At 33.9% G+C, this 18,490-nt stretch overlaps 1 protein-coding gene and 2 long non-coding RNA genes across 11 annotated transcripts in view; 1 reads left to right on the top strand and 2 right to left on the bottom strand.

Annotated features, from left to right (window-relative positions):
- pbx3b (pre-B-cell leukemia homeobox 3b) overlaps positions 1–18,490 on the bottom strand; it is a 116,395-nt gene that overhangs the window by 96,005 nt on the left and 1,900 nt on the right. For all 9 annotated transcript variants that reach the window (XR_014535701.1, XR_014535702.1, XR_014535703.1 and 6 more), the window contains exon 3: positions 18,081–18,154. Coding sequence is in view for 4 of the 9 variants with exons in the window: in XM_083554525.1 (XP_083410651.1) it covers positions 18,081–18,154 (74 nt within the window). In the remaining 5 variants the exon portion in view is untranslated. The remainder of the gene's footprint in view (positions 1–18,080; positions 18,155–18,490) is intronic.
- Positions 14,938–17,547, bottom strand: LOC310733432. The gene is made up of 2 exons (XR_014535745.1): positions 17,422–17,547; positions 14,938–17,386 (listed from the first exon to the last, which is right to left on the bottom strand). It is a non-coding gene; the product is annotated as an uncharacterized lncRNA (long non-coding RNA).
- Positions 17,666–18,351, top strand: LOC310733401. The gene is made up of 2 exons (XR_014535710.1): positions 17,666–18,014; positions 18,104–18,351. It is a non-coding gene; the product is annotated as an uncharacterized lncRNA (long non-coding RNA).

The raw sequence follows: 18,490 nt of genomic DNA, 5'->3' as shown, positions 1-18,490 counted from the left end.
GATGTTTACGAGAAATAAAGTCAGAACTGTGATAAATATAAGGTATTGGGTATCTTTTTTTTAAATGGGCTTCAACTGGATTCAGGTAAAAAAAAACGATTGAAATTATTCCAAACTTTGGGAACTTTCTAACAAAGAAAGCACCGTACAGTGCGTTTATTTTTTTATTTTTTTTTGCGTATTCAGAAATTTATTTTTATATTTGCATTTTGATGTAATATGGCAATTAAATGCACTAAATGGTTTTCATTTTCACATATATTTTTGTATGATATTTCAACAATAAAATGTTAATTTTTTAAAAAGTGAAACAAATGACGCTCATTTTAAGAGACCTTTCCTATTTTTTATTTTTTTTTGTTCATTTAGTATTGCTCTTTAATAAAGAAAAAGTACTTTATTACTAATTTAAGCGTTGGAATAATCAATTAATCAAATAAATGATAGCTGCTGTCCTAGTGTCAAGGCACAGACCCAGAGAAGGCTGTCATTTCTGAAATCAAGGGCCTTGGTTAAAAAAATAAATAAATAAAATGACCAGGAGCCCAATTGTCACTCTGATTAAGCTCCAGAGTTCATGTGTGTAGAGAGGAGAAACTTGCAGAAGGTCAACCATCACTGCAACACTCCACTTATCTGGGCTGGAAGAGTGGCTTCTCCTCTGTGCAAGGTACATGAAAGCCTGCTTGAAATCTGCAAAAAAGAAAATTCAAATTTCATGTTTTCATGCTTTCATGTGTTTAATTTTTTATTATTTTTTTTTTCATTTAAGAATTAGGAGTTCCACTGTGCTCTTCGATGCAGTAGGATTTTTTTGTTGACTTTCTGTACCTCAACAAAATCCTTTGTCTAAGCTCTGCAGGCAGTTCCTGTGATCTTTTGGTCTTGCTATGCGTTTTCAGTTTTTACATTATATAATATATATTATATACAAATTATGTCCTGTCGAATGAATTTGCCACACCTGGACTTTAAACATACAAACAAGTGTAGTAGCAACTCAGAGATGATCCAGAGCCATGATTCGAGTGTCATAGCAAATTGTCTGAACACTTATGTAAGTTTGATATTTTAGTTTTTTTTACTTTTTAAGAAATTTGCAAGCAATAAGTAAATTTAACAAATCGATTTTTTTGCCTTTTCAGTATTGTACATACAATAAAGAAATCGGGGGAAAAAAAATGTAAACAACATAATGAATAGTCTCATCAGTTTGAATAGTTTGGAATGCACAATGCATAATTAGCAAGCCAGAGGCCATGGTGGTAAGGAAAACTCTGAGACGGTATGAGGAAGCATCCAGAAACCAAAAAGAACCAGACTGGATTCATTACTATTGTAAGTAAAAAAATCCCTTCTATAATTGTGTACTATACAGTCAATATGTGTAACCATACAATTTATTAAATGTGAAGTAAAAATTTTTTAGTTGTTATGACATTCACTAATGGTGAATGGTTTTATAAAAAAAATAAAAAATAAAATAAAAAAACTGTGGAAATTATGTTTTTAAGCTTTCATACCAGTTGTAGTCCTTAGCCACTGCAGCTAAACTGTTTGTGTTAACTGCATTCTAACACTATCTTTATCTTTAGTTTGTCCATATGGGACCATATTCATCATCAGTGATATTTCTGGGTTTTTGCCCAGTATTAATGTTGCAGAGGAAAATTTCCAAAGAAAATGATACAAGTGGAGAAATATGATAATTAAACAATGTGAAATGTGTGTGAAGCTTCCAAACACAAGCTGACTCATTCTAAACAAAAAAACAACTACATGAGGTATGGTAGTTTTTCCATTTATAATAACAGCTCTCCAGTAGCCCACATTTACATTGTTTGTATATCCTATAAGCTTATATCCTGTCTAATATGAAATGCTGTAAGGATCAGACCAATACTAATTTATTTTGCATCTCTCTCTCTCTCTCTCTCTCTCTCTCTCTCTCTCTCTCTCTCTCTCTCTTTCTTTCTTTCTTTCTTTCTCCCTGTTGAGGTTTCCTAGCACTGGTTGTCAGGATGATGTCTCCGAGTCCTCCAGACGTCAGATAAAAATCATTGAAGCTGGCACTGGGCATGTTGACAGCAATTTATTTGAATGTTTTGTCACTATGGTGCTGCATTCACTGAAGACTGTATGCTTAGAAGACACATATGCTTTCTGCACATACACATACACCACACACACACACACAGAGTCAGACAAACAGGTGTATTCCAGCTAAAATATAAAAGCATGCACCACCATCCTAACACTTGACAAAATACCTTTGTACAATTTTTACCATTCTTTTTTTTTTTTATAAATGAAGACAAGCAACTTAAACAGACCTCCAATTGCACATTTTAATGTTAATTAAATGTTAATTGCATGTAAATTAGCTTTCTGAGACTGAATCTTTTCTTTTCTTTCTGAGACTCACTGCACACTAGAACACCATGGAGGAAGATACTAACACCAGCTGTGACTGCCCTGACTCCAGCAGTTCCTCCACCTGAACCGGCATTTCCTTTATATATATATATATATATTATTATTATTATTATTATTATTATTATATATATATATATATAAGTTTGCATGTTACTTCCCACCTCCAACTCAAAATTAATTGGCAAGTAGCATGGGCCAAATAGATCATATGCGAATAGGGGAACTTGACTATGAGGTTATGCTCCTAGGCAGGAGAAATACATGCCAACACCTTAACCTCTTTAAACAATTGAGGGCAATGGTCTCTATTGCTCTGTTGACAAGTATAATAGAGAGAAAATAAAGTGCAATTGGAGTGACCCAAATCAACAGATTCCACTCCAGTTCTAGGACTGGACCATTTTTATTCCACGCTGGATTAGTCCAAGAGCTACTGGCAGATTCCCCTCTAACCAAAGTCCAAGCCAAAATGACTTTTTCCAACCCATTCGGTAAACATAATTTTGTCACACTTCCATTCCGGCTTCTCAAGGTGCCGGCTACATTTTGAAGATTGATGGATCTGGTTGCCCCACAAAACATGCTGATGCCTACATAGATGATATCATAATTTATATTAACAATAGGTGGCAGCATGTGCACTATGTGAGGGCAGTCTGAAAACCTTTGATCAATCTAAAAGCTTTGAAATGTGCCAACAATGTGTGAACCAAGCAAATGTGTGATTGGATGGGTGGAGGTATAGTACATTGGCTTTAACTTGGGTCATGGGCAAATGTATCTGCAAATTAGTAAAAAATAATGTAATGAAGGCCTGCCTAAGACCGAAGACCAAAAAGCAAGTAAGAAGGTTCCTGGCTTTGTGGGAGTCTACAGTGGGTGTATGGGTGTATGCAAGTGCATAAGCTGGAGCAAGCCACTGAAAAGTAACAACCTACTGTTATTTTTTTCAGTTCAATCATTTTGTTCAATTTTGGAATAGAAAAATAAAGCAAAACATACAACTAAATCTGCAAAAACTAATATTTGTAATGTCCTCAGAAATAAAGAAACTACTGGTGTACTAATATACAAACTACTAACAGGGTTGCCAAAAACAGCATTTGATGACAGAAACATTGTGAGGGCTGTGAAGAATATACCATAAAAAAAAAATTTAAAAAAAGAATTAATTGCATCACCTTCTACCGGCACTTGTGGGAAGGTGACAATTTACCATTTAAAAAGACTAAGAGCAGAAATATAAAAGCCATACCACAACATGCAAAAAATGTCTTTAGCTCGAGGTACTGGGAGGCAGAGTGTGGAATTCACAAAAAAAATATAGAGATGAGCCACAAAGCTGAAAGAAGATTAACCTTTACCAAGGTAATGAAAAATTTAGAGAAGGAAAGGATTTGCTCATGATACAAAAAAAAAAAAAAAAAAAAAAAAAAAAAACAACACAAGATCATGAGTCGAACAAGTCGGAGAAAGTGCCATAGCTTAGGCTTGCATTGGTGATCTGGAGCAGGGTTAATAATCTTTTCTAATGATGCAACACCTGATGTAGCACCTAGTCTAATTGAGGGGATTGCCAGCCTGTTGCAGTTATTGTATGCAAGGGATATACAACCAAATAGTTAGTGTTTTTATTTTAAAATGATCCCTTTAAATACTTTTGCTCAACTATGACTAATGTATAACTGAAGATGCTGAGATTTTAACTCAAATTAGCACAATAGTATTTGATAAATGGTTATCTACCTCCAAATTTCTTGTTCACTTTCATTGTGAACAGAAGACCTAGAAAGTAACATTATGCATTTAGTTATGTTCTACTAAACATAAAAATCTTATGTTTTGTTTTAACAGCAGCTAACTTTTTTTCTTAGATGATAAATATTGCCAGCAAGCAAACTTTTTTTTGCACTTTTTTCTGGAAGTTTGAGTTCCAAAATAAGGTTATATTACACCTGTAGTTCACCCAAGTTTAATTTCATTCTCATGTGCTAAGGGAGCTAATGTGCCTTGATGATTTTTACGTGTTTGTTTAGTGTTGTATAAAATCATGAAATGCAGCAGTTTGCAAAAAGTTATTTCCAATGAATAAAATAATTTTGTGTCTGTTTGTGTTGGTTCGTGCCAAACAATCTTGTGTACAGGGGAACAGGCAGGGTTCATAGAATAGAATAGAACAAGGATATCTTTGTATACTCTAGAATTATAATTTTTACTTCAGTGGTACTAAGGGGCTAACCATGTGCTTAAGCGAGGCCAATGAAAACATAGTTTGTTGAGGCAGATTGAAAAAATTCAAATGACTTGCATTGAGCCCGGCACACCTCTGAATTGCTGTCTGAGCCCCAGGCCTTGTCCCAGGTGTCAAGAAAAAATTTTAATACATAAAATTCTGGTAAATCTTTTATGCTGTTTCTGGTGTCCATCTGTACCCTTAAAGGGAAGTGTCACTGCAAACAAAAACAAAAGATATTTTGAAAGGTAAATTTTATACAATAAAAATTTTAACCTGATTGTGGAAGTTGCTTTCGCGGTGACAAAGTCTCCATATATAGGGTACAAATATAATAATTGTATATTTAATTTTTTCTTTTTTCTTTTTTTTTTTTTTTTTTTTCTTTTTTTTTTTTTTTTTAAGTTTAATTATGTCAGCTCTTTTCTACCTTTCCATCTTTCCACCTGAGATACAGTAAACAACAAAATTACATCCTGTAAAATAAAATGATTATTCTTTGTGACATTTATTACCACATTAAAAGCAGCAATTTTATCAGGTATGTACATACTTTTTTAGATCCAGTGTAAATCACATGTTATGGCCTTCATAGCCACCAAATCTTAACATAATATCCATACATGTGGGCGATATGTAGTGATGATGATTTTTTCAATCTTTTGGAACCATGACTTATCCTTCAAGGATAGTTTCATAATATATTTTAAAACTGATCATTTTAAAATGAACAACCTCAATATGTACACCATGTTTCTGTTTCAATTTGGTTAAATAATTTAAAATAATAAAGTACAAAAATAAAAACATTTTATGGGGCAACTAAGTCAGATGTCTCTCTGTAACCCAATACATGTTTTGACTTCTCTATCCTCCACTATAGAATTTCATATCTGCAGCTATGTACTTAAAAATTATTGTGATAATTTCTTAAGCAATGAATGAAAAAGCTGTAAAATCCTTTCTGAATGTGTGAATACTATATTATGACTTAGAAATGAATTAACTTTTGGTGAACTGTGGCAGTTATAGACAATATCAGTGGAGGCCAAGCTGGAACACATTCTGTTAGAATGATTCTCTATATAATGATACATGACCATTCAAAGTACAAAACTGAAGTACTACACTGGAACAAATAGAACAAGAAACATTTTTTAAAAAAATTGCTCACTGTTTCCACTTTGCCTGTCCTAATGGAAACATTTTCTTGTCAATCATGCTTCAAGTTAGCTAAGTGAAAAAAACATCTGATCCACAGGAGAGATTGGTCAACTACCAAGACCTTGCTTCTCTATTGCCCCCAGATTAACAAAATAAGCTACATCAGAGCCCAAGTAGCCTCTTCTGATTAAATAAAAAAACAAAGCTATTTTATATTAGGTTTCATATGTCTGTGCTAGATTAAGATTAAGCATGCAATGTAAAAGGTATATTATGAAGAATAGCCTTGGAGTGTGTGGAGTTTCATATTGTAGATCGTTTCAAGAACTGTAGAGAATGTGCTACAGTTCTACTGCAATCCTTACACTTCCTACAGATGATGACAAATGTTTATCATCAAGCTTGTAATTATTTATTATTGTTAACACTGCATATTATTGAATTTTTGTTGTTGTATTTGGTATATTGTTTACAAAATCACTTATTTTACATTGTAAACAACTTACCGTTTACAATGTAAAATATACTAAATGACAGCAATTAGTTGAAGTACAAAATAAATAGTAAAAATGCTTTGAAAAAAATTATAATAAGAAATAATTAAAATAAGAATCTACTTTAAAATTTAAAAATTACAACAATTCATTATTAAATTCATAGTAATGCAGTTTCATTTTTATGCTTTCTTAGCTGAGCCAGGTTTTGTATATTGACTGAGCATGAACTTTCTGGCCATTGTTTCCTCTGCAGCTCACCTTCTATAAGCTTACAACAGCAGAACCAAGAAAAGAGCAGAGTGCCAATGAGCCAGTTTAAAAAAATTTACTAACAGACACTGTTTCTGGGGCCTGCCAGGGAGTAAAAGGAAAATGGAGAATAGAAAGAGAACAAGACAAAGACAAAGATGGAAATGTAACCCAATTAACTACACTACATGGACAGAATTATTGGGACAAATTAGATTTCCAGACACATATGGTTCTTTCTCAAACTGGTACCACACAATTATATAGAATGTCTGTAGATGCGGTAGCATAAAATTATCCTTTCAATTGAACTAGGAGACCCAGGCCTTTTTCATTATAACTACACCATTGTGTACCCATTGTGTGCAAAGCCGAGTAGAAGAGTGCAGGTTATTATAGCAGCAAATGTGGACCAAATATGGAATGGGATATTCAAAAAGCAGTAGAATCTAATGGTCTGGTGTCAACAAACTGTAGTCCATATAGTTTGTGTTTATTACCTCGTTTATTTATGTTTTGTGACTGGCAGTTATCACACAATCACATACACCCTGTTCACAGTGTCTGCATTGCCTTCACTGTACTGCACTCTCCATGTGGCAGGCACACTTCCTGTGGCATTTGCTGCATAGTCATGCTTTTCTATATTAGGCTTTTCAAACAACCTTTTAAAGCATTAAAGTGGGAATTTTTATTTAAGCTACCTAGTTACCTAGATACATATACTGCAGACATGCTGTTTTGTTATCTATCTGCTATTAGCAGTTCATCACAATCAACTTAACAAGAACAAAGACAGCTAAATGAAATCTCTACCAAATTTTATATGTTAACAAATCTGCAAAGTATTGCAAATCATTGCAGGCCATGATTTTTACACATTTAATGGACAACAGGACTTTGTCCCTAGGCTGTCGTGCATCTTTGCTATTTTGCATAATCAGCTTGAAATTTAAACAAGCTCTATTTTTCCCTTAAGTTTCTGACTCTTGATACTTGTATTCCCACATAGACCATTTTGATTATAAATAGCACTATGCACATTGAAAGAAAAATAGACAGAGGTGGCAAAATTATCTGTCATATACTCCTTCTATGCACCTTCTGGTTTCTGCTCACCCCAAAACCAGAGCAGAAGAGAAAGACACTGGTCCTCTGCACTTATTCATTAATCACTATTTTCTGGAAGTTACAAAGAGATTCATTTCTCCCATTCCAAACAACAGTGCAATTTATTAAAGTGTTCGTTAAAGTGTCCAGTGCAAAGAGCGAAGGAAAGGAAATAAAAACACTGTACCACAAGTTTACCAGAGCAAGGGAGAGTGAAAACAAGAGAAACAGGCAAAAGCTTCCCTCAGGGTTTGACTCTATTTATGTCATTTTACCACAACACCAAAACTGGATCAGCCTTATTTTCTTTACAACCAGAGAAAGCTGGATAAAAAGGAAGCTTAAAGATAGATAATAAAGAGAACAGAAAGATGGATAATTAGAGAAGGAGAGCACGAAGTCAGCCGCATTTAGAATGGGCTTTTGTACAGAGTAAAGATTTATAAATAGATAATGTTGGGGAAAGAAAAGTAGTAGTAAAAGATAGTCAGCTCCACATGTTTCTTTAGAAAGTAAAGACTTTAAAGAGCGAAAAATGCTGCACGAATGACTATGTACTGCCAGTTTCCAGTGTTTCTGGCTAAGATCATAATAACTGTGAATAAGCCCTTGTCTTTTTAATGTTGATGTCATCTATATTAATTTATATTAACTTTGATTTAATATTTAAAAAGCAAGATAAAATAGATGTTGGTTTTAGAGTGACAGTTCACAATGGAAATTTTCTTGGACATTTATCTGTGCATTTAAGTCCATCATTGCTGCTTGTCGACAAAGAAGTGCCACAGAACAATGAATGCTTTATTAATGCAGATATTAACATGGAAGCCAGTGATAATGGCTTCCCTAATTAAAACAGAAAACAACACATTGAAAATTCATTGTATTGCAATATTTTCTGCATTAAATATATCATTATAATGAGTGAGAAACTGGAGGAACAGCAGCAAGACTCAGGAGCTATTTTAAGAAATGTTAAAACAGTGCACTGGTTTCTTTTTAATTCAGATCAGAAGTATTAAATACACTTGTAATAATAATAATACAAAAAATTAATAAATTGAATGTCAGTTGAGGCACCTTAATAAAGATAAATACTGAATCATCTGAATAATATTCTGTAGTAATAAAATTATCCAGAACAGCTGTGTTCAGTAATTGAAAACAATTAATAAATAAGCATACAAAACAATAATAATTAAAATCCTCTTAGCATTAATGTCTTTCATTCAAACACTGATAATGTTTGGGGACTTGGTCCCAATGCACCAATATTTTACAAATTAGCTGATCACAGCTAAATTAAAAACAATAGATTATATAATTATTAATTTATGATGTACTACACTTTACACTAATTTAATTATAACCTTATGGAATGGTTGACTATTACAAAGAAAAGCAGTGCACATATCAGAAGCATGCACAGAATAGTGCAAAAAACTAAGTCATTTCTGCAGGTGGAAACACCTGGCTGCTACTGTAATTAAGGTCAGCAGAGACACTTGTTTAAGCTAACAGAAGTATATACAGTATCTCACAAAAGTGATTACACTCCTCACATTTCAGCAAACATTTAAGTATATCTTCTCAATGGACAATACTATAGAAATTAAACTTGGACATATTTTAGAGTAGTCAATGTGCAGCTTGTATATAGCAGTATAAATGTACTGTCCTCTAAAAATAACTTTACATACAGCCATTAAAAATGTCAAAAAAAAAAGCTGGCAACAAAAGTGATAACAGCTGTACATTATTTAACCATGCAATGTCACGTCTAATTCATCATGTTCATGTTTTTGTCTGCTTGACAGAACTATATACATTTATGTATCTTTTATTAAAGCAGTGAAAACGTGGGCCTTTGAGTACGATTCTCTCATAGTGACCACTGGATGTTCAACATGGCACCTTATGGCAAACAACTCTAAGGATTTGAGAATTAAAATTGTTGCGCTCCACAAAGATGGACTAGGTTATAAGAAGATTGGTAACACCCTGAAACTGAGTTATAGTACAGTGGTCAGGGTCATACAGAAGTTTTCCAAGACGGGTTCCACTCGGAACAGACCTCGCAAGGGTCGATCAAAGAAGTTGAGTCCTCATGCTGTGCATCAGGTGCAAAAGCTGGCTTCAAAAAACAGACTCATGAGTGCTGCTAGCATTGCTTTAGAGGTTACAGAAGTAAAAGGTCCGCTGGTCAGTCCTCAGACCACACACCACACACTGCAATAATTTTGTTTGTCGTCGTCCCAGAAAGAAGCCTTTCCAGAAGCTGCCTCCCAAGAAAGCCTGCAAACATTGTGCTGAAGACAACCTGTCCAAGAGCATGATTTGTTTTTAAATATAAAAATGACCCCAAACACACTGCCTTGCTGAGGAAGCTGATGGTGAAGGTGGGCAATTATGTCTCCAGACCTGAACCCTATTGAGCACCTGTGAGGCATACCCATGCAGAAGGTGGAGGGCGTTAACATCCAGAAGCTCTGTGATGTCTTTATTGAGGAGTGGAAAAGGATCCCAGCAACAACCTGTGCAGCTCTGGTGAATTCCATGCCCATGAGAATTAAGGCAGTAATAGATAACAATGGTGCTTACACAAAATATTGACACTTTGAACAAAGTTTTGGTGTACTCAGTTTTATTGCCAGATATTTCGACACTAATAGCTGCATGTTAAGTTATTTTTAGAGGACAGTAAATCTATACTGCTATACAAGCTTCATACTCACTACTCTAAAATAGATCTAAGTTTAATTTTTTAGAGTATTGTCTGTTGAGAAGATACATTTCTGCAACCATTTTAATATAAGTAGTGTACAGTGTTCCCCTAAAAGCCGCAAAATTTTGGACGCCCCCCTGCAGCCCATAAGGTACCTTAGTGAATTAATCTAGACATTGTCACTTTAATATAATAATGTGTTTTAAAAATTTACTTTAAAAAGAGTTTAAAATGTTACTTCTAACGTTCCTGAATATTCGGTCACGCTGCGGATTCCCACAATTATAAGATAATAATAAGATAATCCTCAACTTGCTGTTAGTTAGGTTTCAAATGAGAACCCACAAATTTTCCTAACCACAAGTTCCATGAATTATCGGGGGTTGACTGTACTCACTCTTGTTAGATACTGTAATAACCCTCATGAACAGAAAAGCATCTCAGAAGACACAACATGCCCAATCTTGAAGCAGATGAGCTACAGCTGCAAATTACCACATCAGGAACCATTTCTGTCATCAAAGATTCTACAGTGAGCGCAGGGTCACAGGAACGAGATAATTCATGGTTCGGGGAAATAAATCACAGATGATGTGGTCAGAATTTGTCAACATGAATCAAAGAACCGAACCTGCCTTGTGTATTGCCCAGAGTGTTTTTGCCGATGATATGCATTCCTTTATGGACACAATTCAACACTCATAACGGCTACTTCCAGCATTATAACAAATCATATGACAAAGCAAATTCAATCTCAGACTGGGTCCATGAACATGACAATGAGTTTAGTGTACTTCAGTGCTCTCTCTTAGATAAAAATTAAAGTAAGGATTCTCTATCCAGTTCTCTATTCTCTATCCAGATGGGTACATTTGGGACGGGGTAGAATGAGAAATTCACAGCTTGCCTGTGCAGCTGACAAATCTACAGCAATTATGTGATTGAATCCAAGTCATTAACAATTAAGTATGTTCTTATAGCATTATAGCAAAGGGGACCTAGAAAGTATTTTTATAATTTAAACAATAGATGCCAAACCAACTTCAGGGTAAATTTACTTGACTCACTGGGTCATTACTGCGGTGGTAAGTTGCCTCAAATTAAATGCTCCCCCAGGGTTTAAGAATTGCTTCCACTCTCAGTGCCCATATTGTAGGCTACACTTTTAGCCTGCTTCACATGTTTAATTACAGTTATGGTAACTTGTTTGGTTTGGAATGAACAAGCAATACATACATACTTTATACCTTTTGTTTTTATCTTTGATTATGTGTGTGAGTGTGAGTGTGAGTGAGTGAGTGTCAGGTGTAACCACTGATTTACTTAAAAAATATATTGGCAAATGTATATAAATAATTGGCCATCACACCCTTATATGCTTTTTGAATATCCCACTACAAAAACATGGACTTTACAATGGAGTTGGTCCTCTTTTTGCTGCTATAACACACCTCAGGGAAGGCTTTCTGCTAGATTTTAGAATGTGTCAGGGGGGTTTCATGTTCATTCAAGCATACAATGATTAGTGAGATCAGGGATTGATGTCAAATGAGAAGGACCAGCAGTCTGTGTTCCAATTATTCCCAAAGGTTTTTATTGGGGTATAGGTCAGTACTATGTCCACTGGAGTTCATACAAACCAACGAGCCTCAAAACTATGTGTCTTCCCTGGGACTGAATAAGAGTGTAGGCAACTAATAGCCTACGATTCTAAGATAAATTACAAACCAAATAAATGTTTTCTTTTGTACAAAACATTCAAGGCTACAGCCAAAATAAACATAAAAATAATCAATAAAAAATATGGATATTTGGTATGGATTTTGCTTATATCTTGAATTTGCTACCACATCTCCCTCACATATCCTCATCTTTGCTTAAATGTTAGATACGCTAAATATTGTGAATGTTCCTGAACTGTCATTTTTGCATAATTATTATCAGGTAGTATTTTTCACAAAGTTTTTTTTATTAATTCTACACTGGGTCAATATAAATGTGGGATTGAATAAAAGAGCCATCAAGTTATTTTAATTTATTTTCAGTATTGGCCAATTAAATCCATTACAGCTTTGTGTGTCTTTTAAGAAAAAGAAATGTAATTTTGTCAACAAAGTATTAGGACTGACATTTAATTAACATAGAGAATGACTATTTTTAAAACAGTAGATTTATCAGTAAATCAATTTTTGCCCCTTTATTGTTTATGTTTTTGTGTGGGTGAGGCTCGGCACTGCATGAACCAGTGTAGCTAACTTCCTATGATCTCTCTTAGGCCTCCCATTCCTGAACTGAGCGGGTTAAAAGGTCAGAAAAACAAGAAGTCAATAGCAAGACAGCCTATAAGCAGAAAGCAGGGAGGAAAGAGAAAGCTTGCTATGTTGACATTGTAATAGTTTTCTGTAATCTCCCTCTATTGATTAAAACTCACTTCAGAAAGAAATGGTGGTTCAAAACACTTCTATTCCCTCATTCAGAAATGCCATATTGGGGTAATCTTTCACTTATTATTCCTTTGTTGCTGTTGTTTCTTTTGCATGTGCTCCTGCAAGCAGAACTCTGTAAAGAACTTTGCAGAGCCAAAGAACACAAAGCAGTCAAAGACATACAGTAAATCTAGTACAGATCTTAAACAACTGTCTACGGCTGCATACCATTTTTAGGGAGCTTTCACAGAAACGAATGGTTAAAAAAAAAAAAAAAAAAAAAAAAGCCAGTACTGTATAAAAGACTGTATAAACTGAGCACATACAATTTCCAAAAAAATCAAGCAAGCCAGATGTATGAATGCAAAAGAATTTAAAAGACTATCTTCCACATTCCTTCCAAATGATTCATTTAAATGCAAAAAGCAAGTGAATGTGGAGGAGGCAAACCCCTCCTGCTAAAAACACTCAATTTACTGACAGCCAAATGATTTCATGCTGTCACTTAATCTCATTTCTTGCATAATGCCCTCTAATTAGCATACCAAAGTGAATTAATATTTCTAGGGCTTTAGCAATAGGGAAATCTGTACAGGGCTTCTAATGGTAGTTAGTGGAATGCTAAGAACGCTTCCTACACTGTATACAGCTTATGTGATGAGATGCAAATTCTTTATAAAAAATTTTCTTTATGTAACTGTCTTTTTTATTTATACTGTAGGAGTAAAATATTAAAAGCTACATTTCAGCTAATGTATACGGTATACATATACACACATACATATATATATATATATATATATACACACACACATACATACATACACACACAGTAAGACTACAAATATTTAGATATTGCATTGTTTGCCATACAATATTAAAGATTCAATAATAAATATGACCACAAAATGGGGTGCTGAAATCTTAAGCAGCATACTTTTAAACTATTATATCACACCCAAATAATAGTCAGATAATTTTCTTACAACAGATAGATAATGGTGTAAATTACAATAATTGTACCACAGTGCGGTTAATGTCTTGAATCAGAAAGTTTTGATTCATTTTCTATAACAGTAACTGTAAACAGTTAAAAAGCTTAATGCGTCATTTATAAAAGAAATGTAACATAACCATGGGCAAATCACTGTGGTTAATGTGATATATATATATATATACACACACACACACACACACACACACACACACACACACACACACACACACACACACACACACACACACACACACACACAAATATATATGTCTTGCTATTTAATTTATTTAAATCATTATTAGATCATAACACCGTTCATGTTACATATTTTGAGGCAAGTGCAGGATGCAAACTGATGTGAAATATATTCTAGCAATTTTCTAAAATGTATTTATTAGAACTTTCCTACAGCAAGATTGCAAAACTTGTGGACAGTACAAATGGTTGAAATTTTTGGGGAAAAAGGGTTTGATATAAACTTTTTTATTTTATTAAAAATACATTTTTGGTTTATGAAGAAAGAATGGGCCTTATGCATTGTTTTGTATATCAAAAGATTTATTGCTAAATCATTCATAGAAGCGTTACTTAAGACATCTGATATATGAAAGTAGTATATATTTTATATATATATATATATATATATATATATATATATATATATATATATATATATATATATATATATATATATATATATTCTAAGAAGTGTCTAACAAAAACACTTTATTATACTTCATACAAACACATCATACAAGTTCATAATGGCAGAAGACAAAGTATGCCATTGAGAAATTTTGGGAATTTCAGTCATTTATAAGCAAATCAGGTTTGCCAACACAAACCCATAAATGTTGACAAATATAATATAGTCCCTTATATCAAAATAAATGCTGGCATATAAACACTGCAATATGTTTCTGCAGATGACAGAATCACACTAATAAAGAAAAGATGTAGACAGTAGATAGTCTGTAGACAGATACAAGTCATATTCTAAGGATCAGGTAGCTTATACATAAGTTCTGTTTGCCACAGCATCTGCTTCAAACGCCTTGTATGGCTTGACAAAATTGTATTAAACATGTAGCAGTGAAATATTCAGTTTTGCTCGATTTCATTTTAATGAAATACTAAATAGATCAAAACACATCCACAAAAAAAAAAACTCAACAAATGTCAAAACTTAATGATGGTAAGAGAAAACTACAAATATTTGACATTTAACTAATAATAAAAGTATGAACTTCCAGGCAGAGGCAACCAGGGTTTTCATTTAAATGTCCTGATGCACAGCATCATATAATTCATAATGCAATCAATTTTTACTACAGACCCTGGACCACTAGCCACAGAACATCTAGTAATGGTGTATGCATCAGCAAAGAATTAGTCAAAGGAATTTCACATGGTTACAAGATCACATGGTAATAGGCAGCAAGAGTCTTAATGTTTTACAATATAAAAATTCTCCAAATTGTATACATATATTAGAAACATCTAATCTCCAAACTATCTCTACGCTGATTTTTCACAAGTAAATAAGTCTGTACAATTAATTGTTTATAAAACTTGCACATGCACACACATCACAAATGCACAAAAACACAAAGGTCAGATTATCGCCAAGCATCATACAATAATATACGTTCATGCCCAGTCTTAACAAAGAGACATTTTAAAATTGCCAATAAATTTACATCTATAAGTATTTTTTTTTTTTTATTAGGAACAATGCTTATTAGTAGAAGCCTTTATCATCCTGAAACCATCTCCTTCAATAAACTAATAATGAAAATTCTAATTTCTAACAAAATATTAAACAGCCTAATCCTTATTAAACCTTTTACAGAAACATTACAGCACTGCCACATTATTACTACAATTACTCCTTCTTTCCAATTTTCTGTTTAAATTAAGTACTTTTTTTTAAACATAGTCTACTACAAAGGCTCTGTGCTTAATGCACTTAGCATCTCCTGACCAAGATTAGTTATTTCTGAAAATGTAATGAATGTGAAGCAGACGTTCACTTGAGTTTAAAACAAAATCGCCACAAATTGCTTGTTAGTATATAAGCTTGTGTGGATTGAGAGGAAAAACAAAAAAATATCAAAACACTAGAGCTAATAAGACAGCAAGCAAGGTCCTCTAAACAATTACTTTAACACTGCGTACTTTACATATTTATCTAGATATACAATACAAAACAGTATTAAATATTATAGACTAGGCATGAAGAAAAACTTGAAAAATCGCAAAAGGATTTACAATATTGTAATTAAATAAATTATGAATTAAAAAATCTCTTGCAAATGCAGTTGTATAAAAACACTGAGTTAAATTAAATGGAATAAAATGTTATTAATACTGATAATATTTAATTAATATAATGTTATTTATTTTATCTAAGGCTCACTTTTTTTGTCAATAGAAAAGGAATTTCATCAAGCTGTAAAGTATAGTTAAAACCTTTAGCCTCACCATTCACTCTACACTGAACAGACAAAGAACAGCTCCAGCAGGCTGAGAAGCAAAGCATGCCAATGCTCTCCCCTGGTGGGAAGCTTCAGCTACACAGAAGTTTATTAAATTTTATGATCTTCCTTGAGTCACGACTGCTTAGAAGCCACACAAAAGCCGCCCATCGGGCAAAGTACAATTATATTCACTTCATTACCACACTGTTGCTAAACTTGATGCCACAACGCCTTCTCTGATCTGGTATTAAAGCCTTTCTGTTTCTATGATTAAAACTAAATATTTAAAAATAAATACTAAATGAATAATTTTTAATCTTTACATTTTTCAAAAATCAGCTTTTTCAGGGAAGAAAAAGCTTGCACTTTTTTACTAAGTAATAGCCGCATGCACCGTGTTCAGTCTTACTAGTTAACTTATTCATAGTTTTAACCATTGCTATTTCTATGCCTTTTATACGATCATGTAGCATTTTTTTTTTAAACCTGCTGCAATGTCAACAAAATATTGCATTTTACAATTATTCTATGTCTATACTGATCCCAAGATACTAGCTTTTTTAATAAGCAGAATGGAAAGAAGCATTCAATTTTATGTTTTTATCCTTATATGCTTTATATGATTTCAGTAATTCGTTTGGTGTCTTTTTTTTTCTTTTGTTAGTAACACAGTGACATAGAGACATGCGGTATAACCTTGTGAACACGTGCTCAATTTGCCACCAAGCAGTTCAAATGAGGCAAATGGAATAAAAATGTATTCCTACTAGTGCAAACCATGGAACATAACTGCATGTTACAAATAATAGTGTATAATAAACAGAATTGTTTTTTGCCTTGAGAAAGATGTTTGCACATACTTCTAGGAAATCAGTTCCATGTTTGAAATAACTACTTTCCCTATTGTTAAGTACTAGTGCAATAGTGCATAAGGTCCACCACATCTAAGATGAATTTTAGAAATTCTTTTCAGGACAATGTGTGATCTTAAATTAACGCCATAATACATCCTAATTAAACTCATCTATTAACTACAGTTAGTTAACAACATAATCAACTTGGTTTATTTCTGTACAGGTAGGCTTAATACTTGTAATTCTTTACAATGCAACTTCCATATGAAATAAAGGCAGCAATTATTCACCAGTTCAGGGAAAATCTCTCCCGTAAACTGGACAAATATTCGAGTAAAAACAATTGTGATAATATATAAATAAAACAGGACCGCCCTCTGCAACCCCTTTCTATGCACACAGTACGCCTCTTACGTTATTATATTTAAACAAACGTGCTCCAAATAATTTTCCAACAAAGGGGATGTGTGCGCCTTATTGCAAACACAAGCCCCCACTGCATAACGCTGTATTCCAGCTAAGCGGCTCTGGGTCTTTTCTATAGAGGTTAAAGCAGGGCAACATGGGAGTGACGCGGTGTAAATAAAGCGGATGTTTGACCATTCAGCCTAAGCCAGTGATGAAGCAGGCGGAGGTTAAAGCACACTTTCGCCTGGTTACATCATTAAATGCTGCAGTTCGGAGCAGATTCGAGCTTCTTTTAAAGCGCACAAGCGTCGGAGATGTCGCGCTCAGCAGTGTGACTGAGACACGCAGCGGCAACCGAAACAAAACTCCGAGAAGAAAACCCGACGGAGGACGAGTTGTAAAGATGGCGGTGTGTTAATGTTTGGTGGCTCATAGGTGAATTGCTGTCCAGACGCACGAGTGTAATATTTGCTCTTTGGTTCAACGCGCAAGCACTCTTACCTGTTTTCTCCTTGATCTCGCAGAGTACACTGAAGAGGGCAGGCTTCATCCTGTGGCAGTTCAGGCCATGCTTTCTGTATTAGCGTGGAAGAAGAGAGAGCATCGATATATGGTCATTTGAAATTAATAATTACGCTCTTTGTATTTGAATGATTTGTACATTCTTTCAGTTGATGCGCGGATCATTTGCAAACATATTTGTAAAACGGGATTGTATGTGATGATAACATAAGCGCATAAATAAACAAGTGCAAGGATGAGACAAGACTAACCAGACCTCCACAGAGGAACTTGAAATAAAAAAAAGTGTTATGACGTGAACCAATACAGATCGAGTGCACATGTGGCTATAATGTGCATAATGTTGGTTAGTTTGTGTTTAAACATTTATATGTATTAGAATAATAAAT

Source organism: Silurus aristotelis (genome assembly GCF_946808225.1).
Source record: "Silurus aristotelis genome assembly, chromosome: 11".
NCBI lineage: Eukaryota > Metazoa > Chordata > Actinopteri > Siluriformes > Siluridae > Silurus > Silurus aristotelis.
Note: the sequence above shows the minus strand (reverse complement) of the source record. Positions and strands in the feature narration are given on the sequence as shown.